Genomic DNA, 24,999 nt, shown 5'->3' on the forward strand with positions numbered 1-24,999 from the left:
TGGGAGGGGCCACAGGAAACAGTCACAGGGGCAGAGCCAATGGGAGGGGCCACAGGAAACAGTCACAGGGGCAGAGCCAGTGGGAGGGGCTACAGGAAACAGTCACAGGGGCAGAGCCACTTCTATAAGGAAATGAAAAAGTAAACAAGTTGGAGCAGCAGAAGAAGGTAAGCTGTTTCCTACTCCTTCCCCGTCTCACGCTACACCAGCCAGGCAGAAGCTGCTTTCACTTCCTGGTTGTCACATGTCTCGTCTTTGGTGTGTTGTAACCTGAGGACGGTCTGTCAGTGTAAAGGGGCGAAAGAGGGGGGTGGGGGAGGGGAGGGAGGGAAGTGCAATACAGAGACTGAACAAAAGTATGTGTTTCTGGGTGGGGGGAGTGAGACAGTGAGAAAGAGAGGGGGGCGGGGTAGGAGAGAGAGAGGGCGGGGTAGGAGAAAGAGAGGTAATTGCAACGTAAAGTTGTGTAAGAATGTGTGTGTGGAGGATTTTTGAGGCAGAGCGCACAATTATGTCCAGCTGTCTCTGTCAAAGATCTATAACCACCCTGCTTGTGTGTGTGTCCTCATGACATGTTTCCATCTTCTTCTTTTCCAGAGCAGCAGCATGGCCTCTTCCTCCTCCTCCTGCTCCTCCTATTGCTCCTCCTCCCTCCTCCTGCTCCTGGGGGTGGTGTGTGGCTGTGCAGGTGTCCGGATCTGTGCCTTCAACATCCAGGGCTTTGGCGAGTCAAAGGCTCAGAACCCCAAAGTCATGCACACCCTCGTCAGGGTGAGACCACATGATCATGTCATGATAATCATAATGTATTCATTCAGCAGAAACATGCCTGTGAGTACAGGGGCGATTTGAAACTGTGACATCTGCAATCCAATGCACCCCCGACATTAGGTATTAATAATTAGTGTGGTTGTTATCAGCACATTTACATCATTTATTATTTATTTTCATACCTACTATTATACACCTCGTATGTAGGTATCTATGTTACCTGCAATATCAACACCCTGTATTCTTTCTGTTCGTGTTAGCTAGCTATTTTGTATTTATTTTTTAGCAGACGCTAAATGACAAAAAAACTCTTATCCAGAGCGACTTACAGTAAGTACAGGGACATTCCCCCGAGGCAAGTAGGGTGAAGTGCCTTGCCCAAGGACACAACGTCATGTGGCACCACTACTCTCTCTACAAGCCTGATTACTTAACCGCTCAGCCACCTGACTCCAGCTCTCCAGGGAGCATGATGTTGGTGTTAGCTAGCTCTGCAGAGAGCATGATGGCTTTAGCCTTAGCTTAGCGTGTGTTCTGTGTTCCAGATCATCGCTCGCTGCGACGTGTGTCTGCTGCAGGAGGTCAGAGACCAGAAGAAGAGAGCACTTCCTGCTCTGCTGGAATCCCTCAACAGGTGAGCAGGACCACACTGTCTGACCAGCAGACCACACTGTCTGACCAGCAGACCACACGGTCACCCGTCTGACCAGCAGACCACACTGTCTGACCAGCAGACCACACTGTCTGACCAGCAGACCACACGGTCACCCGTCTGACCAGCAGACCACACTGTCTCCCGTCTGACCAGCAGACCACACTGTCTCCTGTCTGACCAGCAGACCACACTGTCTGACCACACTGTCTCTTGTCTGACCAGCAGACCACACGGTCTCCTGTCTGACCAGCAGACCACACTGTTGAAATGCAGCCCTTGTGTATCAGCATGTGCTCATTCATCCAGTCTTCCTTTTGCACTCTTCTCCCTCCCTCCCTCTCTCTCTCTCTCTCTCTCTCTCTCTCTCTCTCTCTCTCTCTCTCTCTCTCTCTCTCCCTCCCTCCCTCCCTCCCTCCCTCCCTCCCTCCCTCCCTCCCTCCCTCCCTCCCTCCCTCCCTCTCTCTCTCTCTCTCTCTCTCTCTCTCTCTCTCTCTCTCTTTCTCTCTCTTTCTCTCCCCTCTCTCTCCCCTCCCTCCCTCCCTCTCTCTCTCCCTCCCTCCCTCTCTCCTTCCCTCCCTCGCCTCCCTTTCTCTCTCTCTCCCCTCTCTCTCTCCCCTCCCCCCCTCCTCCCCTCCGCCCCCCCTCCCTCCTTCTCTCCTCCCTCCCTGCCTCTCTTTCTCCCCCCCTCTCCCCTCTCTCTCCCCCCCCCTCTCCCCCCCTCCCTCTCTCTCTCTCTCTCTCTCCCCCCTCTCTCTCAGGTACGACCCTGATCATGATTACCAGTATGTAGCCAGTGAGCCACTTGGAAGGAAGTCTTACAAGGAGCAGTATGTGTTTGTGTACAGGTGAGTTACAAATCTAACGTGTCTTCAGGTGTGTATGTGTAGTATGTGCATAAAGCATGTGTTCATGTGTGTGTGTTCAAATGTGTATGTGTGTGTATGTGTGTGTGTGTGTGTGTGTGTGTGTGTGTGCAGGACAGGCTCTGTGGAGGTGACAGGGCAGTACCAGTACCCAGACTCTCTGCCAGGAGATGAGGATGCCTTCTCCAGGGAACCCTTCGTGGTTCGCTTCAAAGCCCCTTCCACAGGTGAGGCCACACCCACACAGACCACACACCCTGAGACAGGCCACACCTACAAACACAAGACACGCCCCTAAACCAAATTTCCACCGCTCCTCACCTCCACCTCTCCACCTCCTCACCTCCATCTCTCCACCTCCACCTCCTCACCTCCTCACCTCCATCTCTCCACCTCCTCACCTCCATCTCTCCACCTCCTCACCTCCACCTCCTCACCTCCATCTCTCCACCTCCTCACCTCCATCTCTCCACCTCCATCTCTCCACCTCCATCTCCTCCAACTCTCCACCTCCATCTTTCCTCCACCCCTCTACCTCAAGAGCTGGGTGAGTTTGTCCTGATCCCTCAGCACACCTCTCCCTCCAACGCCACCAAGGAAATAGACGCCCTGTACGACGTCTTCCAGGCTGTGAAGAAGAGGTGGAACACAGAGGTAGGTCACATAACCACACCGCTGGTCACATGACCACATCAGAAAGGAGGAAGGAAGGAACACAACTAACATGTCCCCAATCTGGTCTGATGTGTGTCTGTGTGTGTGTATGTATTGGTGTGTGTGTGTGTGTCCAGATGGTGATGTTACTAGGAGACTTTAACGCTGACTGTGGCTACGTAGCTAAGAAGAACCGAATGAAGGTACGTCTGTATTCTGACCCCTCCTTCCTTTGGATGATCGGAGACAAGGAAGACACCACTGTCCGCATCTCCACCTCCTGCACCTATGACAGGTTAGTACACACCTACGACAGGTTAGTACACACCTAGGACAGGTTAGGACACACCTAGGACGGGTTAGGACACACCTAGGACAGGTTAGGGCGCACCTAGGACAGGTTAGGACACACCTACGACAGGTTAGTACACACCTAGGACAGGTTAGTACACACCTAGGACACACCTCCTGCACCTAGGACAGATTACCTTGTGAGTGTTTAACGTGTGTTTGTGTGACCAGGATCGTCGTCCATGGTTCAGAGTTCTCCAGAGGGATTGTGCCTTACTCTGCCAAACCCTTCAAGTTTGACAAAGAATACCAGCTATCAGAGGAACAGGTACCTCTCCATGCACCCCAGTGTGTCTGTGTGTGCCAGTGAAGGGAAAATACAATACCCTTTCAAAACTCTCTTCTATTCTATTTGGTCCATCTTAACCAATCACCTCAAACATGCCACTTCACAAAGATCAGTCAGCACCCAAGATCCTAAACCCTCCCTCTCCTGTACATTCCCCTCTCCTCCTCTCCTCCTCCCCTCCCCCTCTCCTCCTCCCCCTCCCCCCCTCCCCCTCTCCTCCTCCCCCTCCCCCTCCTCTCCTCCCCCTCTCCTCCTCCCCTCCCCCCCTCCCCCTCTCCTCCTCCCCCTCCCCCTCTCCTCCTCCCCTCCCCCTCCTCTCCTCCCCTCCCCCTTTCCTCCTCTCCTCCCCCTCTCCTCCTCTCCCCCTCCCTCTCCTCCTCCCCTCCCCCTCTCCTCCTCCTCTCCTCCTCTCCAGGCCCTGGAGGTGAGTGACCACTACCCGGTGGAGGTGGTGTTGAAGTCGGGCTCCTCGCTCCGCAGGGGGTCCAGGCTGTTGGGTGTATCCTCCACCCTGCAGGGGTTCTCCACCCTGCTGCTCCTCTTCCTCACAGCCCTCCTCTGCCTCTGACCACCACACTGAGACGCTGTCTGTCTGCACCGCCTCCTTACAACTGGGTTCATGTGTGTATGAGAGATCTGTGAGTGCGTGTGGGAGGGGGTAAGGTGTGTGTTAGTATAGAGGGGGGGGGGGGTCTATATGTTTAAGTGTGTGGGCAGGGAAAAGGTCTGTGTGTAAGGGATGGGAGTGGTGTGTGGAGGGGGGGTGTAGGGGTGTGTGTGTGTGTGTAGGGGTGTGTGGAGGGGTGTGTGGGGGATGCAGTATACAGAAACTTCAGGTTGACTATATTCAGTACTGCAGGTTGTAAAAGTGTTAAGACAGACGCTCTGGCTTCAGTCCCCCCAGTTGTATTCTGAAGTCTTCGTATCAACATACCAAGGTAAACCTGTCTGGAAATCTCTAAGCTTGTCTCAGGAACTTGTGTTGCACAATGTCTCCACTAGGGGGCAGTAGACACAACATCACAAGTGCCTTTTTAAGAATTTGTACATTTTTCAATAAACAATTCTAATGAATAATAAAAATTAAAAAAAGGTGGTGCCTGTTATTTTGTGCCATAAGAATATAGAGGGTCTTTGCACCATAAAAAAAAAAGAATCAATGCTTATAAAGACTAATAAATATAAGACTCCAAACGTCTGTCATTGTCGGACTTGAATGGTGCGTGATCACCGTGTGGAGCAGCAGCTCAGACCCCGTCTGCGGCGACGCGTGCTCCACACACCCCGCTGCCGCGCTGCCAGTCCTTAGTGTGAAGACGACCCTCCAAGTCCGCTCCGCAGACCACAATGCAGGCCGGGTTTGGAAAACTGCAAATCTGTCCTCCACTCCACACAAAGTATATTGAACAGCAGCATCCTCCATCATTAACACCAGGGCCATAAACATAGACACCAACCCCCCAATATTCAAATCTGGTCAAAATGTCTCCCCCCCGCCCCAATATATTGATAAAAAAATAAATGTGCTACAGTACGACAGGTTACCACGCACGCTGTTCGAAATCATAACAAATGTAATCATATTCATAACTAAACGCAAACAGTTCTCAAGGGGGGCCCTCAGAATCCCCCCCAATGTTGACTTCATGGCTACGGTCTTGATCAAAACCCGTCCAGTACGGTGGCCCTGAAGTGCAAATGACACCCCCTAATATGAGTACATCCCCCAAATGAAAATACTCCCCCCCAATACGAGTCAACTCCCCCCAAATCGGATGACTTGTTCACCTCCCCCCAAAAATGAAAATACTCCCCCCCAATACGAGCCAACTCCCCCCAAATCGGATGACTTGTTCACCTCCCCCCAATACAAAAACGCGCCCCCCCCCCCCAATACAAGTCAACTCCCCCCAAATCGGATGACTTGTTCACCTCCCCCCAATACAAAAACGCGCTCCCCCAAATGGAAAACGACATTACATTAACTCAAAAACACATTACATTAACTCTGAACGGAAAGGGTAGGTACTACACTTTAGCGCTGATTGGATGCAGTAGGCTAACTGACAAGAAATAAGAAATTGATTGACAGAAGTACAAAATGCAATAGCCTGACAGAGTTACGTGCACCAGGACATTTATTTGGGTATCGAAGCATGTAGCATAGGCTATGTATGCAAAAGCATAAATTGCTATGTTAAACGTAAACATCGATAGCCAAACAACTAGTCCACGTAACTCTGTCATTATCATGAAATTAATCGTTTTGATTTGAAGGAAAGAGGAAACATTAATGTTTACAATTCAGAGTCATTACACTACTCTTTATTTTAATCAGGGTCATTCCTATGAAATAATCTTAGATCTGCTGTTAACGTTTCACAATATAAGTAGCCTATGCGCACGCTAAAAACGCAGTTGAAGGAATCAGGACTTTTCAGAAGAAAAAACTGATAGTCCACTACAGAAGAATGAAATGCCACAATGACAGAGTAACGTGGACCAGGATAGTTGTTTGGCTATCGATTTTTACATTTAACTCGAAATACTTTTGCCTAAGAAGCCTACTATTTGCTACATTCTTCGATAGCCAAACAAATGTTCTGGTGCACGTAACTCTGCCAGGCTATTGCATTTTGTACTTCTGTCGATCAATTTCTTATTTCTTGTTAGTTAGCCTACTGCATCCAATCAGCGCTAAAGTGTAGTACCTACCCTTTCCGTTCAGAGTTAATGTAATGTGTTTTTGAGTTAATGTAATGTCGTTTTCCATTTGGGGGAGCGCGTTTTTGTATTGGGGGGAGGTGAACAAGTCATCCGATTTGGGGGGAGTTGACTTGTATTGGGGGGGGAGCGCGTTTTTGTATTGGGGGGAGGTGAACAAGTCATCTGATTTGGGGGGAGTTGACTCGTATTGGGGGGGAGTATTTTCATTTTTGGGGGGAGGTGAACAAGTCATCCGATTTGGGGGGAGTTGACTCGTATTGGGGGGGAGTATTTTCATTTGGGGGATGTACTCATATTAGGGGGTGTCATTTGCACTTCAGGGCCACCGTAGTCCAGCCCTCTGGTAAAACCCACTGCTCCTGAACAGGCATTAGCTTAGCCCCACCGCTCCTGAACAGGCATTAGCTTAGCCCCACCGCTCCTGAACAGGCATTAGCTTAGCCACACAACCAGTTAGCACTGCAATACTTCTATTGGAAGAAGCCTCGTTAATTCCCCATATTTAAATGAAGTACATAAAATAAACAGGAACCCTGTATAACACCCCCATGTACCCTCAACTCCATCAGAAATGTTGACACCAGAACCATTTGTTTTTAAATCAAATCCACTTTAATGTTATTGTGGTCAGGCAGCCTGGACACCCTAGTTGGAGTGGAGGGCCTTCCAGCGGACCAGAGGACCCCGGCTGGGGATGTACTTCACCCCACAGCCGTCTGAAATCAGACGCTTCTCCGCCATCATGGCATCAAAGTCGGTGGCGTTGAACTTGGTGAAGCCGTACTTCTTAGAGATGTGGATCTGGGGGGGGGGGGGGGGGGGGGGGGGAGAGAGGGGGGGAGGAGAGAGGGGGGAGGAGAGAGGGGAGAGAAGAGGAGGGAGGAGAGAGAAGAGGGTAGACATTGTTACAGGAGTCAGAGCAGGAACAGTCCCTGAAGACTGAGCCTCAGCACTGGTGAACTGGATCAGTTAGCAGAGGGCATTTAAGCTTTGTCTCAATGGTCCCTTAAAGCACTCAGCACCTCCCAGCTGAGTTCATACACAAACCAAAGATTCACTGTCTGCCACCATTGCACACCAGAACCGCACTGCAGCGAGACAGGTCGGCTTAGTAAGCGGCAGGAAGCTGGGAGCTTCCATCTTTAGAGTTTAGAGCAAGTTAAGTGGGGCGGAGAGAGACACAGAAGATGGATGTCTAGATGCAGAGACAGGTGTAGTGTGTGTGTGTGTGTGTGTGTGTGTGTGTGTGAGAGAAGCGCTGCATGTACCTTCTGGCGTCCAGGGAACTTGAACTTGGCTCTGCGCAGGGCCTCCACCACATGCTCCTTGTTCCCAGCCTTGGTCCTCACAGACATGATGACCTGGCCGATATTCACCCTGGCAACCGTGCCCAGAGGCTTCCCGAACGCCCCGCGCATCCCAGTCTGGAGCCTAGGACACACCCCACAGATACACACACCCCCCACAGACACACACACCCCACAGACACACGCACCCACCCCACAGACCCCACAGATACACACACACACAAAATACAGTAAGACAGACAAAAACATGGTCAGCAAAGAGAAATGAACATATTCACAGGTTAGTCTGGAGTGTTGGGTGATTGTCTGCTTACATCCTCATGGTAACAATTTGGGAAAGCTTAACATGCCTCCTTCTCTGAAATACACATCTACCTGGACAGAATCATAATCCCTTCTGCTTCAGCTGCTGGAACACAACTGCTAATCAAGTCCATCAGGTTCTCTACATGTTAAACTGTTTCCATGGTAGAATTATGTCTCAATGGTCCCTTAAAGCACTCAGCACCTCCCAGCTGAGTTCATACACAAACCAGAGATTCACTGTCTGCCACCATTGCACACCAGAACCGCACTGCAGCGAAACAGGTCGGCTTAGTAAGCGGCAGGAAGCTGGGAGCTTCCATCTTTAGAGTTTCTGTCTGGCTACAGTGTGCGTGAGAGTGAGTATGCAGTGTGTGCGCAGTGTGTGTGTGTATGCGAGTATGCAGTGTGTGTGTGAGTATGCAGTGTGTGTGCTCCCCACCTATCAGCCCCAGCACAGGACAACATCTTGTTGATGCGGATCACGTGGAAGGGGTGCAGGCGCACACGGATGTGGAAGCCGTCCTTTCCACACGTCTTCACCATGTACTTGTTAGCACAGATACGGGCCGCCTCCAGAGCTGAAACACACACGTTATATTAGTGGTTTGACGGTATATACCGTGCGACAGTAGAAATGTGTCTACCTAGAGGGACTTGGCTTTACCGTTTCAACCGCGGTATACTTTTCAGTGTTTCCCACACAGACTAATTTGTGGCGATGCGCCACAGAATCAACACCGGCCGCCACATATTGTGTTTCGTAAAAAAAAAGGTTTTAACACCAAGTTAAAACACGCAGCGAATTCTTTCAGCTGCATTTCCTTTCCCTGCTTTCCCTCTGTCTCTGTCACTTAAACGTCTTTCTCACAGTCACAACGTCAGCACACGTTAGCAACGATGCATACATACGCCGTTCAAGTAAGACAGACAGCGGGCATTCAGCATTAGTGCCGTAGCTAAAGATCTAGGAAAGTTCAGGCTACTATTTGCTAGGTACCTACGAACATGTCTTAATCGAAGCTTCCCCTTTGTTCTTTTGGTGAGAAGTCTCAGGAGCTAGCTACTTACCCGGCGTCATGGAGCCAACCAGTTAAATAGTTATTTAGCACTAGCGTTGCTACCTGCATATGGAGAAATTATTGGATTGTGGTTTATTTTGTGACGGTGTGAATCATTTTGGATTTATATTTAATCTAATTAAGTTCTGTGTAACGAATTATTAACGAAGGATTATTTTTAACTCCTCCCCATTCGTTGGAGGGCATTACGGATCCGTATTGAGCTGTGAGTAGATCAGCACGCGGATGGCATGACTGAGCATCAGCCAATCCGAACTCTCGAAATCTTAACTTTTTTGAGTCTTTTGTTTTTAACTCAAGTGTTGTCTCATGTAAGGCAGTTGTTTTTGTTTGTAATAAATAACAGAGTGTGATGAAGTACAGTGTGGTTAATTTGTACAATTTCTTAATTGAATTTACAGAACAATTACTATACCGTGATGTATACCGTAACCGTGATATACAATGACTCATTCCGTGATAGATTTTGGCCATATCGCCCACCCGTACGTTATATACACGCATCCTCACTATATACACACACTATATCCAGCCTAACCGTCACCCTCCAGAGCTGGGACACACTGCAGTCAGGCGTTCTGACCCCTCACCTTCAGAAGACAGCTGCTCATACTCGTCAGAGACCATGTGACCACACAGGGGGAACTCGTCAACCTTGGCCTTCTTCCTGCCCAGGTCAAAGATCCTGATCTTGGGGTCTGGAGGGAGAGAGGGTGAGAGAGGGAGACCAGACAGGAGGGAGAGATGGAGGGAGGGGAAGATGGGAGTTAAGACAAGTTGAGTATAGGTGACTAATATTCTGGTCCACTTGCTGTAGCACAATTCACCCATACAGTTCTGCTACTTAAACCTTGAAATATAATTGGATCACAAGTATTCAACCTTAGTCATTCAGATTTTCATTCAACATTCCTTTATATCAGTTAGCAGTAGCAGTAGCAGTAGCAGTAGCAGTAGCAGCAACAGCAGCAGCAGCAGACTTCCTCTCCTCCCTCCTCCTCCTCTTCCTGTTTCCCCTCTCCTCTTGCCTCAGTAGTAGTAGTCAGTGTGCGAATTATACAATGACACTCGGGGAGGTTAACTCAGTGGCAGATTTTTGGGTTATTAGAGAGCTAACTTGCCTTTCTCGCGACGCAGAACGCACTGCTAACACTGAGATGATTCAACAAGCTTCTATTGCCCACTACCTGGTCACTGGTTTATTGAGTGGATTTTGACTATGGCAGTCAGTGTAATACTTAAGCACTAAGCCCCAAGAGGCCGTGTTTAGCGCTGATTTTAGAACAGGCAAGAGTTGTTAGGCGCGAAGCGGAGTTATGGTTTCATAAATAAAATCAATTAGAAACAACTTCCGCCACTACAAAGTATAGTTCCTAAATAAATCGTTGCCACGCAACAACCAGATGGACACCTTTACCGTCTTTTTATTTGAAAAATTCGATGCGCGCTAATATGGAATGTTAAAGAATGTTATGAGGACAACCTGTAAGGTTATGCTGGATTTTACAACGGCATGGTACGCAATATAGCCAATCACAATCAAGGATGGGAACAACCTGTTTTAGAATGTGTGTGATATTCCCTGCCATAAAGTCAACATTTCTGTGCATCACCAACCTGTTAATGAATGATTATGGTGAATATTTTGTAATATTTACTATTACAGGTAAGAACGATATATAAATGTATTGACCACCCCCCCCCCCCCACCTGTGGTTTTTACCTCTTTTGGGGGGGTCCGAGCCTTAATCGGGGGGTCAGACCTCCCCAAACTGGTAGTAGTAGAAGATGGGGGATTAACGTTGTCTCAATGGTCCCTTAAAGCACTCAGCACCTCCCAGCTGAGTTCATTCACAAACCAGAGATTCACTGTCTGCCACCATTGCACACCAGACAGGCACTGCAGCGTGACAGGTCGGCTTAGTAAGCGGCAGGATTGTTTGTGTGTTGGGTTGGAGACGGGAACTTACCGGGGACACCGCGACAGAAGCGGGACTTGGGGTAGGGCTTGTTTTTGCAGTATCTGTAGCTGTAAGAGACGGGACACGTTAGCTTAACAGGTATATTCACAAGTTAAACAGGTTCTAAGGTGAAACTTCACGAATATGAAACATACTGAAATTTGGGACGATTCAGCAATTCAATTCCTTGTTAGCTAGCTAAACTGGAAGGTAGTTAGTTTAAGCTACCTAACTAATTAATCAAATCATAGTCAGCCCCCCAAAAGGCTTAGTACTGTAACAATATACATTAACGGATACTTAACTAATAACGCATGTTCTAACAATTAGTTTGACATCTAAGAATTGCGGACAAGCAAGCTAACTAGGTCCTAGCACTTTTTGCACATGGTGCGGAGCCGCTGCCATTTTCCTTTGACATGTTTCGCCAAACCCGGGGCAAAATCCTGCACTTAGGGAACTTACCATCGGGCTGGTCGGCGGCCCATGATTGCGATCTGTGGAGGAAAACAAAATAAAATCAATTTTAAAGCGAGATTACGACTGTAATGTCTATTAATACTTAATTTTCCTATATTTCCGTGAGCACAGCAAGCAGCAAGGTCTCACCACGCACTCACCTAATGGAGGAAAGGATGAGACGTCATTTCCGTCGCGTCATATGCGTGACTGTTGCCGGGAAATTGTTTGATAAATTCCTTTATTTTTATTTGTATATTTAAGTGATCGTTCCCTCACAACATGGTGAAAAACAATTATAAAATACAATTTTAATTGTAGAAAATTATACAAGACAAAAATAAGGTTAGTTACAGAGGACGATGGGAAATTGAGTTTCATAGATGAACATGGAAGACGTTTTTGTCAAAGCCACAAGGAGGCAATGTGGTTAAACCAGGCAAAAAATCATAATCCCCGTGTGTACTATAAAATATAACCACCAGATGACGCACTTACATCAAGAAATCAGGTTTTTCTTTTGGCTCCGTGCGCCCTACTTGACATATTTTCGTAGCCAGCAAAGTTGTTTCTGTAGCCTAAATGGTGTATCTTAATGCGTCACGCAGAACAAATATCTAAGTTGAAATGGCAGTATGGAATGTGATGAACTCGAACCTTGTTCCGACCTTCCCTTTCCGTTCTCTCTGTCCATTTCAACACAAAAACATTGGGAGGTTGTTGAAACACCCCGAGAGGATTTGACTCAACAAACGTGTCATGTATACCGAGCTTCGCCCGCGATGTACCGAATCAGTTAGATCGATATCGCAGTGCGAGTTATGCAGCTTCGGTGCCTCTACCCCAGAAGGTTTAGGAGTAGTTAAGATTTACAGTTACATTTTTGTCATTTCATTAATTTAGACACTTTTATCAAAAGCGATGTAGACTACAAACAGGGCATATAACAGTTATTAGGTTAGTCAGAGTCAAGGAACCAGTCATTATCAAGCAGAGTTCTGAATGCAAGATTTCAACAGTCAACACCGCTGTGAGCTAACCCGACCCGAGATAGTTTGTTACACATATGAGAAAGCGTCCATGGAAACAGTTTGGAAAAGGGCAGGCACTTAAAAAATATATATCTAACATATTTGGTAAACCTATCACGTCTAGCACTGGCTAACCATGCCCATAGTTGCCAGTAGTTCTTCATTGGCAACTGATTGGTCTAAACACTGTGGTTCAGGTATAAACAGATAAATCGGAGCTTGGCAAGATGCAATTTCGGGTTGTTGTTATCTTGCAAAAGCGTCTGTCTTGCCAGGTTAGGTGTGTGCAGGCAGGCATGTGTGTGCAGGTTAGGTGGGGGCGACATTTGGGACATTTCGGGGGCCTTTCTTCGGGACCAGTCTATATTTTAATGAACAAGTCAACTTCTGCGTCTTATTTGTATTCTTTGTTAATTGACAATGGATAATTGTAAACATTCACATACATTTGAGTAACTTAGTAGACACTTACACATAAGGGCCGGGTTTCCCAGATTCATTAAGAAGCTCTTAACGCTAACCTTATTAAGAGCGTTCGAAGAGCGTTCTAGAGCGCTCTTCGAACGTTCTTAATAAGTTCTTAGCGTTAAGAGCTTCTTAGAGAATCTGGGAAACCCGGCCAAGGCATGTACAAATTATAGTTACAGTACATGCCAAATTTATGCTAGGATTTTTTTCTCTTTGGGTCACGTGTCATCGTTTGGGTCATCATTTCATCTATTTCCTGTGGCAAACAAATCAGTGAGCTTAAAATAATACCACCTAGCTAGCTAGCGAGAAACTAGGTAGGTAGTATTATTTGAGGCTCACTGAGCTTGCTCGCTAATAATGTAATGCAAGTTAGCTTTCTAGTTAACATGTAGTAGCTAAAAATGCATACTACTCTGCATGATCATTTTATTGTGACAGGGACACGTTGAGGAAGTTTGACATAGCTACCTTGTTTCTTTCCAGTACAATCGACCTTTTTGGTAACCACCTGCAACTGACTCGTTTTTTAATCTATGCTCGTTTGAAGGATAGGCAACAGAGTAAACCGGCTGATTCTTTCTTTAATTAGATACATTAATGCATTCAACACTCCGCAGAGTCGAAAGTAGTGGGGCGGGGCCCTACCACTTTGAAAAGTAGTGGGGGAAATGCATGCTAGCCACACATGTGCTGGTGGCTCTGGTGTGTGCAGGTTAGGTGTGTGCAGGCAGGCCGGTGTGTGTGTGTAAGTATGTGCATGTATGTGACTGTGTGTGTGTGTGACTGTGCACTTGAGTCATAAAAGGCCTCTCCCTTTCTTGAGTCACTCTCAATGATCAAACCGGACTTCTGAAGAAAGTACTGTTGAACTATTGAACTTGAGAATAACTGTATGTTTGTGTGTGTTTTATGTGTATAAGTGTGGTGGTGTAACAGGTAAGCATGGAAACCTAAACATATGTTCATTTCTTTTAAACCATACTCTGATAAAAACACACAAGCATGCACACACATTCACTCAAATACACTTGCTCACACACTTGCACACACACTCACTCACATTCACACCCATGAATTATGATACATCTTCCTGCCAAACACACCCATATACTGTACCCATGGTCAAACACACACACACACACACTCAGACAAACACACTCACACACACACACACACACCCCAGAGCTCCTTCCGTCAAAGAGCCACAGGAAGGGTGCCACACCCACATCTGCACTGCACTCACCAGTCACATGACCAGTCTCTTTACCAGTCACATGACCAGTCTCATTACCAGTCACATGGCCACACTGTTACCAGCATGTGTGCTTGTTTTTGAATGTATGTCTGCACATTTATGAATGTTTGTCTTTGACCATGGGTACAATTGAATGGTAGGTATGGTAGGGTAGAATGGTAGGTTACTATCGTAGGGTAGTATTGTAATTTCAAAACCTTTTTGAAAATATGATTTCAAACTTTTAATGTTTATATATTATTGTTATTTTCTAACCTTCTAACCTTTTTTTCCAAAACGTTTTTTCACCAAAAAACTTTCAATCTTTTCGGATAAATGTGTTTTCTGATAAATTTAGTTTAAAACATATTTTTTCAACCTTATAAAGTTGTAAAAAAAAAAATCAAACTTTTTTTTTACAATATTCGTTTGAAATGGTGGAGAGAGAGAAAGAGAGATGAGAGCAAGAGAAATAGAGATGAGAGAGAGATGAGAGAGAGACTTGCTCTGTGATAGGAGTAAACAGGTGTGTTCGACTTCATGCAGCCTCTCTCATCCCCCTCACCCTCTCACCCCCTCGCCCCCTCTCACCCCCTCTCACCCCTCTCACCCCCTCACCCCCTCTCACCCCCTCACCCCCTCTCACCCCTCACCCTCTCTCATCCCCCTCTCACCCCGCTCACCCCCGTCTATCTTTCTTCTCTCTCCTTCTCTCTTTCTTCTCCCTCCCTCTCTCCTTCTCTCTCATTCTCTCTCCTTCTCTCCTTCTCTCTCCTTCTCTCTCCTTCTCTCTTTCTCGCTCTTTATCTCTCCCTATCTCTCCTGTCTGTATCTTGTCTCTACAGGTTAGGGTTCTGCCTGCTTCAGTCATGAGATCATCAGGTCTCATTGCTCACACAGTGTGTGTGTGTGTGTGTGAGAGTGTCTGTGAGTGTGTGTGTGTGTGTGTGAGAGTGTGTGTGTGAGAGTTTGTGTGTGAGTGAGTACAACAGGGTAGAACAAGCAGATGAAGAACCTAGTTAGGGCTAACCTCAGATACAAACTTTGTTGTTTATATCTGAGGTTACCTCTCTGTTTCTCTCTCTCGCTCACTCTCTCACTCTCTCTATCTCTCTCTTGCTCACCCTTTCTTTTTTTCTCCTTCTCTCTCTCCATGTTCTCTAAGAAAAGTTATGTTTCCTGTTTTTCTCCAGGGTCTTTCATGTGTCAGAGCCCCTCCGCACACACACAGACACACACAGACACACACTCCACAGTGTTTTAATTGGAGGGTGAGGTCATCTGGTTCTGGCGATGCAGATCAGATGCAGGTGGAGACAGGGATGTCTCACATACCTGACTAAGATGTGTGTGTGAGCCTGTGTGGCTAGTTCAGACATTTGGAGAGGATGGTCATATATATATATATATATATATATATATATATATATATATATATATATATATATATATATATATATATATATAATGTAATTGGAGATTTCACATGGAGCTAAACTCACAGTTAGTCTGTGTGTGTGTGTGTGTGTGTGTGTGTGTGTGTGGGGGGGGGGGGTGAAGAAGAGTCTGGCTCCAGTAGTTGTGTCCTTATAAGGGGGCAGGAATGTGGAGGGAGCTGCCTTGAATGACTGATTTCTCTCTCTCTAAATCAGTAGGCCCCTGAACACACACACACACATACATACAGACACACACATGCCTATATGTACACACTAGTAAACACACTAACAGCCACACACATCATCAGGTGAAAACAGAAGCCTGCAGGTACATGGGTTATCACGCCCTTTAATGATAGGGTCAGCGAGAGAGAGAGAGAGAGAGAGAGAGAGAGAGAGAGAGAGACAGAGAGAGAGAGAGAGAGAGAGAGAGAGACAGAGAGAGAGAGAGAGAGAGAGAGAGAGACTACCATAAAAGGGTTTGTTTGTGGTTAGGGAAAGGGCAGCAGTGTGTTACTATGTCATAGTTTGTCTGTGAGTGTGCTTGACTGTATGTGTGTGTGCCTGTATGTGTGTATGTGTATGTGTGTGTATTTGTGTGTGTGTGTGCACTTGTGTGTGTGTGTGCTGTGTGTATTTGTGTGTGTTTGTGTGTGTGTGCGTGTATGTGTGTGTGCCGAAATGACCAGTAGCCTGTAATAGATTCCTGCGCTCTGATTCATTCAGAGTGGAGTTACCTTTTAAAGACTTTATTAATAAAACACACACGCATACACACATTCATATACACACACTATACATATGCTAATACTGTATATACACACACACACATACGCTTTTTCTCCGGCCTTATCATTCAAGAGTAATAGACTTCAGGAAACACACTCTCTCAATTCAGTTCATTGAGCTTTTTTGGCATGAAAAAATTATAATGAATTAAACCCCAAAAAGTTTCGAAAAACAGGTGTTGAAAGGTTAATAAAATGTTTTCCCCCAAAATGTTTTGAAAAAAATTGTTTTGAAAGGTTGAAACTTTTTGTTTATATTATTATTCAAGTTGGTATATTATTAATAATTATTAATTATTAATAAAAAGGACAGAGAGACAGAGAGACAGAGAGACAGAGAAACAGAGAGGGAGAGAGGGAGAGAGAGACGAGAGACAGAGAGACGGGAGAGAGAGAGACAAGAGACAGAGAGACGGGAGACAGAGAGACAGGAGAGAGAGAGAGAGGGAGAGAAGGAGGGAGGACAGAGAGACAGAGAGTAAGAGAGAGGGAGACAGAGAGAGGGAGGGAGGAGAGAGAGGGAGGGAGGACAGAGAGAGAGAGAGAGAGAGGAGTGCATGTGTCTGCTTGTTGGAGAAGGAGAGAAGGAGCAAAGGGAAGACAGGTTGGAAGGAGAGAGATATGAGAGATGAATCCTCCCTCCCTCCCTCCCTCCCTCCCTCCCTCCCTCCCTCCCTCCCTCCCTGCTTTGTAGGAGCAGGTGATGAGAATGTGATCTGGTCTCTTCCTCCTTCCTCAATTTCTCACTGTACTTCCCACCCTCCCTACCTCCTTCTCCTACCTCTCCCTCCATACCTCCTTCTCCTACCTCTCCCTACCTCCTTTCCCTCCCTACCTCCTTTCCCTCCCTCCCTCCCTCCCTCCGTGCTGTGTAGGAGCAGGTGATGAGAACGTGATCTGGTCTGGCTTCTTATACAGGTAAGGTTCTACAGAATCGTCCCAGCTGGTTCCAGCTGGTTTGACCTGGTGCCAGGTGTGGTTCGATCCTGGCACATGGTTCCAACCAGGTCCAGGATCATCTGGTGTCCTATCATGGTTACAGGAGTTCTAGAAGTTGCCATAGTAACCCAGCTGGGACAGTGGAATGCTGTGGCGCTGTTGGATGATGTCACTGGATGATGTCACTGACCAGCAGTACAAGACCAGACCCACAGCTGGCTTTAATTAATACAACACACATAAACACACACACACACACACACACATGAACACTCACACACCACACACATGAACACTCACACACCACACACATGAACACTCACACACAAACAAGTCGGGAAGGCTTGAAGCTTGACTCTAACCCTAGCTGATGTGTCAAGAGTTTAAACTTAATGAGTTGTTAAAGACACCTATCAACTCCCTCTTTCTCTTCCTCTCTCTCTCTCTCTATCTCTCTCTCTATCTCTCTCTCTATCTCTCTCTCTGTCTCTCTCTCTCTGTCTCTGTCTCCCTCTGTCTCTCTCTGTATATCTTTCTCTCCCTGTATCACCCCCCCACCCAGATGAAAAAGAGTGAATTAAATGAGAGCTCAATACATTATTATTAGTATCTTTCTACACAGCTGGAAGTATACTTCAAATGTTCAGATTTTTACATTCACATTGTTGGCAACTTTAATATATATAAATAAGCGTATTCTGTATACTTTAAGTGTAATAATGTTTCACTCAGGCCTCTCCTCTCCCTTCTCTCTCCTCCTCCTCCCCCCCCCTCCTCCCCTCTTCCTCCCCACAGTTTTCCTTTTGTTTCCCCCTCACTCCCCATATCTTTCTCCCCTCTCTCCCCCTCTCTCCCCCTCATTTCCCCTCTCTCCCCCCTGCCCCTTGTCTCCCCTCTCTCCCCCCTCCCCTCTCTCCCCCTCGTCTCCCCTCTCTCCCCCTTGGTCTCCCCTCTCTCCCCCTCGTCTCCCCTCTCTCCCCCTTGTCTCCCCTCTCTCCCCCTCGTCTACCCTCTCTCCCCCTTGTCTCCCCTCTCTCCCCCTTGTCTCCCCTCTCTCCCCCTCATCTACCCTCTCTCCCCCTTGTCTCCCCTCTCTCCCCCTTGTCTCCCCTCTCTCCCCCTCGTCTCCCCTTTCTCCCCCCTTGTCTCCCCTCTCTCCCCATCGTTTCCCCCTCGTCTCCCCTTTCTCCCCCTCTCTCCCCCTCTGCCCCTCGTCCCCCCTCTCTCCCCCTCGTCTCCCTCTCTCCCCCCTGCTCCTCGTCTCCCCTTTCTCCCCCTCTCTCCCCTCTGCCCCTCGTCCCCCCTCTCTCCCCCTCGTCTCCCCCCTCCCCTCTCTCCCCCTCGTCTCCCCTCTCTCCCCCTCGTCTCCCCTCGTCTCCCCTCTCTCCCCCTCGTCCCCCCTCTCTCCCCCTCGTCTCCCCCCTCCCCTCTCTCCCCCCTCGTCTCCCCTCGTCTCCCCTCGTCTCCCCTCTCTCCCCCTCTCTCCCCTCTCTCTCCCTCTCTCCCCCCTGCCCCTCGTCTCCCCTTTCTCCCCCTCTCTCCCCTCTGCCCCTCGTCCCCCCTCTCTCCCCCTCGTCTCCCCCCTCCCCTCTCTCCCCCTCTCTCCCCTCTCTCCCCCCTCTCCCCCCTGCCCCTCGTCTCCCCTCGTCTCCCCTCTCTCCCTCTCTCTCCCCCTCCCCCTCTAACAGAGGCAGTGTGAGTGGAGGGCACTGACCAAACCCAACATTCCAACTCTCAGCTGGAGCACACACTCACACACACACTCACACACAGACACACACACACACACACTCACTCACACTCACACGCAGACACACACACACTCACACACACTCACACGCAGACACACACACGCAGACACACACACACACTCACACACTCACACACACACACACTCACACACACACTCACACACACACACTCACACACAGACACACACACGCAGACACACACACACACTCACACACTCACACACACTCACTCACTCACACACACTCACATGCAGACACACACACACACATACACGCAGACACACACACACCCTATGCTTCCTAGCGAGGCAGTTCTTTTCCATGTTCACTGGAAACAACCTGGTAACAGGAAAAGACAATGGTGGGGTCACAGAGAGCACAGCCCCCCCCCCCCCACACACACACACCTACACTTTACACCCCACCACACCCTTACTCCCCCCTACACCCTACCCCCCCCCCCCCCCCCACACACACACACACACACAAGGTAGGCAACCCATCTCCACTTGCTCCACAAAGGCACTGATGCCGGTGACATCATACCTCTAAAATCCAGAGGCGCGGTCATGACGTCACCTCCGTGAAGAAGGACGGAGAACGAGGCCGTCTTTGTAATACTTTACCAATTAAGGCTCTCGCGGTAGGAACCTGGACGCTAGAGAAGGAGAGGTACAGAGGAACACAGTAACTCCCTCTCTCTCTTTTCTTTCTGCGAGTTCGCAGAACAGCCATTCCCCAGGGCACTGCGCGCGGGGAGGGACCCAGCGCGAACTCACACAATCACACTCCCACACACACACTCACAATCTCGCGTCTGAGCTTCACGCGCACCGAGCAGCGGACGGACTACGGATAGCGATATAAAGACCTGCAGACGAACCCCCGACATAACCGTCTGAACATGTAAGTGTCTGACCACTTCGTCTCTGACCTAGTCTCTGAGCTCGTGCGGGTTTGGCGAAGTTAATCTGTGGACTGTCAGCCGTAGGATTTTACTATACAGACAACGAGGACATCTCTTTTACCACGAGAGCCACCGTTAACGGGGAGCACAATCTGTACCCAAGTGGATCGATATATATTGATTGATTGGTTGTTAAATGTATATTGATTGATTTACTGTTGAGCATGATGGCGCTTATCTGACCCGAGGAGATGCGCAGTGAGGAGAGGGGAGGCTGAGGTCGGGGACTGCGCCCGGGGGTGGGACGGAAGAGTAGCGGGGGGTCTTAGCGTACAGGCTGCTGTGTGCCCCGCTGCTACGGTAACCCTGCCCTGCTGAGTGAACGTCAATTCTCCCATACCGCTGATGGTTTGTATTCGTGTTGCTGCTGTAAAGTGTATTGCGGGGGGTGGGGGGCGAGAAAGGTGAGCCACGCTCAGAGTAAAGTCACTGAGTGCCTGACACCGTAAATCTATAGCTTCATTCCAAACGTGTAACAGACCGGTAGAGCACGCGCTTGAACATTTGTTTGAGGGAAGTTAGGCAGGAACGTGCGCTCACACGCACTCGAAGTCCGGTGGAGCATCTCCCCGGTATGACAATTAAGGGCTCCGCACCAAATAAGGTAAAACACGGACAATGTCCTAAGCTCCTGCTTTACCGGGGGCACTGCGGAGGCCACGTGCGCCCCCCGCGGCGAAACCCGGCCGCGCACCATCCAATGAAGTTGATCAGTCACGATCAGCGTGACGGACACGGCAGCTTGGCGCTCCGGGGTCTGTGGAGCAACGTCTGTTAACTGGTTGTCACTGACATCACTCCCTTCTGTTAGGGAAAGAGAAAGAGAGAGAGAGAGAGAGAGAGAGAGAGAGAGAGAGAGAGAGAGAGAGAGAGAGGAGGGTGGAGTGGGGGTGATCAGAAAGATAAAGACAATGATTATGGTTATAGAGATGATGATGGTGATGATGGTGATGATGGTTATAGAGATGATGATGGTGATGATGGTGATGATGGTTATAGAGATGGTGATGATGGTGATGATGGTTGTGGAGATGGTGATGATGGTGATGATGGTTGTGGAGATGGTGATGATGGTTGTGGAGATGGTGATGATGGTGATTATGGTTGTGGAGATGGTGATGATGGTGATGATGGTTGTGGAGATGGTGATGATGGTGATTATGGTTGTGGAGATGGTGATGATGGTGATTATGGTTGTGGAGATGGTGATGATGGTGATTATGGTTGTGGAGATGGTGATGATGGTGATGGTAAGACACATCACACACCAGAGACACTCGCTGTAATCAGAACGCCTCACTCTGACACAACACGGATGCGTGTGTGTGCGTTCGCATGTGTGCAGATAAATGTGTATGTGTGTGTGCATCCATGCTTGTCATTTTTAGTGTGTTTGTGCAGGGCCTGTGGTTAGTGTGTGGTTAACCTAATCTCTACTGCCTCTGCTATGCTCTCTTCCTGTTTCTTGGGGAAGGTAGGGGAGAGAGGAGAGAGAGAGTTACTAGACAGAGAGAGAGGAGTCTTACTAGAGAGAGAGAAAAGAGGGTTGTAGAAGTTGCTGACATTCCAACCTAACCTAACCTCTCCTCTCCTCTCCTTTCTTTTCCTATCCTCTCCTTTCCTCTCCTCTCCTTTCCTCACTCCTTTCTTTTCTCCTCTCCATGATTACCATAAAAACACACATGACCGAATAGTGAAGAGGAGATGAGGGGTCAGGAGACACATGGTCCAATACTCCCAAATGTCCACTAGGTGGAGCCAGAGAGCTATGTGAAAACTGTCAAGTCATCTCTCTCCTGCTCTCTCTCTCTAACGCTCTTTCTTTATCCCACTGTAGATGTACGTATGTTTCCATTTTCTCTATCATGACTCCATTAAATAGTAAATTATAGTTAGTGTCTCTGGAGACAGCAGTAAAACTGCTGTATCACCATCCTGTTGTTCTAAATACTTCTCTGTGTATGTGTGGGTGTGTGTGTTTGTGTGGTGTGTGTTTGTGTTTATGGTTGTGGGGGTAGTTTGAGGAATTCCCAGACCCCCCCCAGTCTAACAACTCCAGTAAAATACACCCATTAATCTAACACACACACACATACACACCCACACAGAGAGAGAGAGCAAACATTCCTTCTGGCTAGTGTCCATGTGAAGCATCCAGTCTCCTTATTTAGGCAAGAAACACCCCTCCCTCTCTCTCTTTCCTTTCTCTCTCCTTCTCTCCAATATTCTGTTTCCTTCTCTCTCTCTAATTTTTCTTTCTCCCCCTTGTCTCTCTAAAGTTCTGTCTCTTTCTCGCTCTAATATTCTGCCTCTCCCCCTTTCTCTTCCTCTCCATATCACTCTCTCTTCCTTTTTTCCTTTTTCTCAGTTTCTCCCTGCACCTCTCTCTCTACATCTCTCACTGTGTGTGTGTGTGTGTGCTGAAGGGAAACGGGATCATATCTAGAACAGGGGTGTTCAGCCTGGGCCTCAGGGCACTCTGTCCTGTGTGTTTGAGATGTTTCCCTGCTCCAACACTCCTGGTGCAAATGAATGGGTTGTTATCCAGCTGAGTGGAAGCCTGCTTCTGACCATTCATGTGAATCAGGTGTGATGGAGCAGGGAAACATCTCCAACATGCAGGACAGAGGGTCCCTGAGGACCAGGGTTAAGAACCACTGGTTTAGGGTATGGCTGGGGTAGAGGTTAGGGTGGAGGCTGGAGTGGAGGTTAGGGTGGAGGCTGGAGTGGAGGCCGGGGTGGAGGCTGGGGTGGAGGTTAGGGTGGAGGCTGGAGTGGAGGCCGGGGTGGAGGTTAGGGTGGAGGCTGGAGTGGAGGCCGGGGTGGAGGCCGGGGTGAAGGCCGTGGTGGAGGCCGGGGTGGAGGCTGGGGTAGAGGTTACGTTGGTGGCCGGGGTGGAGGCTGGGGTAGAGGTTACGTTGGTGACCGGGGTGGAGGCTGGGGTGGAGGTTAGGGTGGAGGCCGGGGTGGAGGTTAGGGTGGAGGCTGGGGTGAAAGCTGGGGTGGAGGCTGGGGTAGAGAATAGGGTGGAGGCTGGGGTGAAAGCTGGGGTGGAGGCTGGGGTAGAGAATAGGGTGGAGGCCGGGGTGGAGGCCAGTTAGAATACAAGCTCCTCCTTCACACATACAGACAGATATAGACATACAAACACATACACACAGAAATGCAGACATATTGACATACAAACCCACACACCCATATACACATACACCCACAAATGCATGCACACACACACGCACACATCTGTGTTATGACAATGGCTCCTCCCCTTTCCGCCCTGTCTCCATGGTGATGTCATACTTGGCGGCGTGTGTGTGTCCATCTGACACACTAATATTTACTCCAGCCTCCGACCCTGCGCCCTCACAGAGCACTACACACACACACACACACACACACTCACACACACACACACACACACACACACACACACACACTCACTCACACACACACACACACACACACACACACACACACTCACTCACTCACTCACTCACTCACTCACACACACACACTCACACACACACACACACACACACTAGATCTGCCTCTGCTACCTCCCAGTCATGCTCAGGCCTGTGTAACACGCTGTTTACCAGACTGTCTCCTACGCCTGTTTCCTGATCCAGAGAATTGGTGTTTGTGAGTGTGTGAGGACGTGTGTCTGTGAGGGAGTGTGTCTGTGAGGGAGTGTGTGTGTAGTTGTGTGACTGAGGGTGTGGTCCTGGTTGTATCTTAGCCCTGGGGCCAATCGGACTGCTAGAATGTTCAAGTGACCACCAGCACCCTGTAGTAGATACAGGTGTGAGAGCGTGCGTGAGTGTATGCAGGTGTGCGGGGTGGTGTGTCTATATGTGAGTGTGTGTTTTTGTGTGCATGTCTGTGCGTGCATGTGTGTGTGTAGTTGGGTGTGGTCGTAGGTTTTTCTCAGCCCTGGGGTCAATCAGATTGAATGTGGGAGTGTCCCTCAATATAGATAAATCAGAGCTCTCTCTCCCCATCTCTGTCTCTGTCTCTCTCTCTCTCTCTCTCTCTCTCTCTCTCTCTCTCTCTCTCTCTCTCTCTCTCCCCATCTCTGTCTCTCTCTCTCTCTGCTTGGCTTAAACAGCTGGCTTGTTTGTATGTGACATTGGTAGTCCCTAGACCCCTATCTTTTAGTGAACATGAAACAGTTTTGAACATACATCAATAACCAGCTTAATACTATCAACTGAAAATGACGGGTCGATTTGATTTGGACACGGCCCGGTGACAGGGCCGTGGGTGAGCAACATTTCATGTTCACAGTTTTTATGGAGTTAAAAAATCAGTTGTTGCTCTTCCTTGAGCACGCCCATCAGAAGAAGTCTCCATGACTAACCGCCGCATTGTTGTCTTGGACAAACGCGAACGTGATTCATACGCTTTTGGGAAATGTTGAGAATTGCACGACTGCAGGCTATAAGAGGTTTGCAGTTGCTCACTTTTTTCTTCTCTCTCTCTCCTTCTTACTCCTAGTAACATAGTGAGAGGGAGCGGCGCGAGGCTGAACTGACTCCACCCAAAAATCCAGCCAGCGAACGGAGACCGACCAGAGACCATAAAAATGAGCAGCGCGCACCCCCGCCTCCACCAGAGCGCCGCGCCCGCTCCCAACGCTCTCTCCCCGGACAAGGACGCAGACATGCCCGCAACGGAGAAGGACCTGGCCGAGGACGCGCCGTGGAAGAAGATCCAGCAGAACACGTTCACCCGCTGGTCTAACGAGCACCTGAAATGCGTCAACAAACGGATCGCGAACCTGCAGACCGACCTAGGAGATGGGCTCCGGCTCATCGGGCTCCTAGAAGTCCTGTCGCAGAAGAAGATGTTTAGAAAGTACAACCAGCGGCCCACCTTCAGACAGATGCAGCTGGAGAATGTGTCCGTGGCTCTCGAGTTTCTGGACCGGGAAAACATCAAGCTGGTGTCCATAGGT

The 24,999-nt window shown here is 48.7% G+C and overlaps 3 protein-coding genes and 3 non-coding genes across 11 annotated transcripts in view; 2 read left to right on the top strand and 4 right to left on the bottom strand.

Annotated features, from left to right (window-relative positions):
• Positions 1 to 62: 62 nt before the first annotated feature.
• On the top strand, positions 63 to 4,285 carry dnase1l1 (deoxyribonuclease I-like 1). 2 transcript variants are annotated; one of them, XM_047033789.1, is made up of 9 exons: positions 63 to 167; positions 598 to 771; positions 1,317 to 1,405; positions 2,185 to 2,271; positions 2,404 to 2,516; positions 2,831 to 2,943; positions 3,081 to 3,238; positions 3,466 to 3,562; positions 3,999 to 4,284. In XM_047033789.1, the coding sequence occupies exons 2-9, from the start codon at positions 607 to 609 to the stop codon at positions 4,149 to 4,151; spliced, it is 975 nt and encodes a 324-aa protein (XP_046889745.1). In that variant the 5' UTR covers positions 63 to 167; positions 598 to 606; the 3' UTR covers positions 4,152 to 4,284. The 2 variants fall into 2 exon arrangements, with proteins under 2 accessions (XP_046889745.1, XP_046889746.1); XM_047033790.1 differs by lacking the exon at positions 63 to 167 and adding an exon at positions 178 to 258 and having other exon boundaries at positions 3,999 to 4,285.
• A 2,614-nt stretch (positions 4,286 to 6,899) lies between these two features.
• Positions 6,900 to 11,627, bottom strand: rpl10 (ribosomal protein L10). Its single transcript, XM_047034841.1, has 7 exons — positions 11,584 to 11,627; positions 11,429 to 11,460; positions 10,973 to 11,031; positions 9,593 to 9,700; positions 8,363 to 8,501; positions 7,579 to 7,741; positions 6,900 to 7,111 (listed from the first exon to the last, which is right to left on the bottom strand). The coding sequence occupies exons 2-7, from the start codon at positions 11,449 to 11,451 to the stop codon at positions 6,956 to 6,958; spliced, it is 648 nt and encodes a 215-aa protein (XP_046890797.1). The 5' UTR covers positions 11,452 to 11,460; positions 11,584 to 11,627; the 3' UTR covers positions 6,900 to 6,955.
• Positions 7,299 to 7,432, bottom strand: LOC124477341. The gene has a single exon (XR_006957120.1). It is a non-coding gene; the product is annotated as a small nucleolar RNA SNORA70 (small nucleolar RNA).
• On the bottom strand, positions 8,092 to 8,225 carry LOC124477342. Its single transcript, XR_006957122.1, has one exon. It is a non-coding gene; the product is annotated as a small nucleolar RNA SNORA70 (small nucleolar RNA).
• Positions 10,803 to 10,936, bottom strand: LOC124477343. The gene has a single exon (XR_006957123.1). It is a non-coding gene; the product is annotated as a small nucleolar RNA SNORA70 (small nucleolar RNA).
• Positions 11,628 to 19,714: 8,087 nt separating the features above from the next.
• Positions 19,715 to 24,999, top strand: part of flna (filamin A, alpha (actin binding protein 280)) — a 34,013-nt gene continuing 28,728 nt past the window's right edge. For 2 of the 5 annotated variants that reach the window (XM_047034634.1, XM_047034635.1), the window contains exons 1-2: positions 19,715 to 19,981; positions 24,540 to 24,997. In XM_047034634.1, coding sequence (XP_046890590.1) covers positions 24,628 to 24,997 — 370 coding nt within the window. In that variant the 5' untranslated portion in view covers positions 19,715 to 19,981; positions 24,540 to 24,627. The remainder of the gene's footprint in view (positions 19,982 to 24,539; positions 24,998 to 24,999) is intronic. The other 3 variants (XM_047034636.1, XM_047034638.1, XM_047034639.1) reach the window with 2 other exon arrangements.

The sequence above is a fragment of the Hypomesus transpacificus genome, chromosome 14 (assembly GCF_021917145.1).
Source record: "Hypomesus transpacificus isolate Combined female chromosome 14, fHypTra1, whole genome shotgun sequence".
Classification (NCBI taxonomy): Eukaryota; Metazoa; Chordata; class Actinopteri; order Osmeriformes; family Osmeridae; genus Hypomesus; species Hypomesus transpacificus.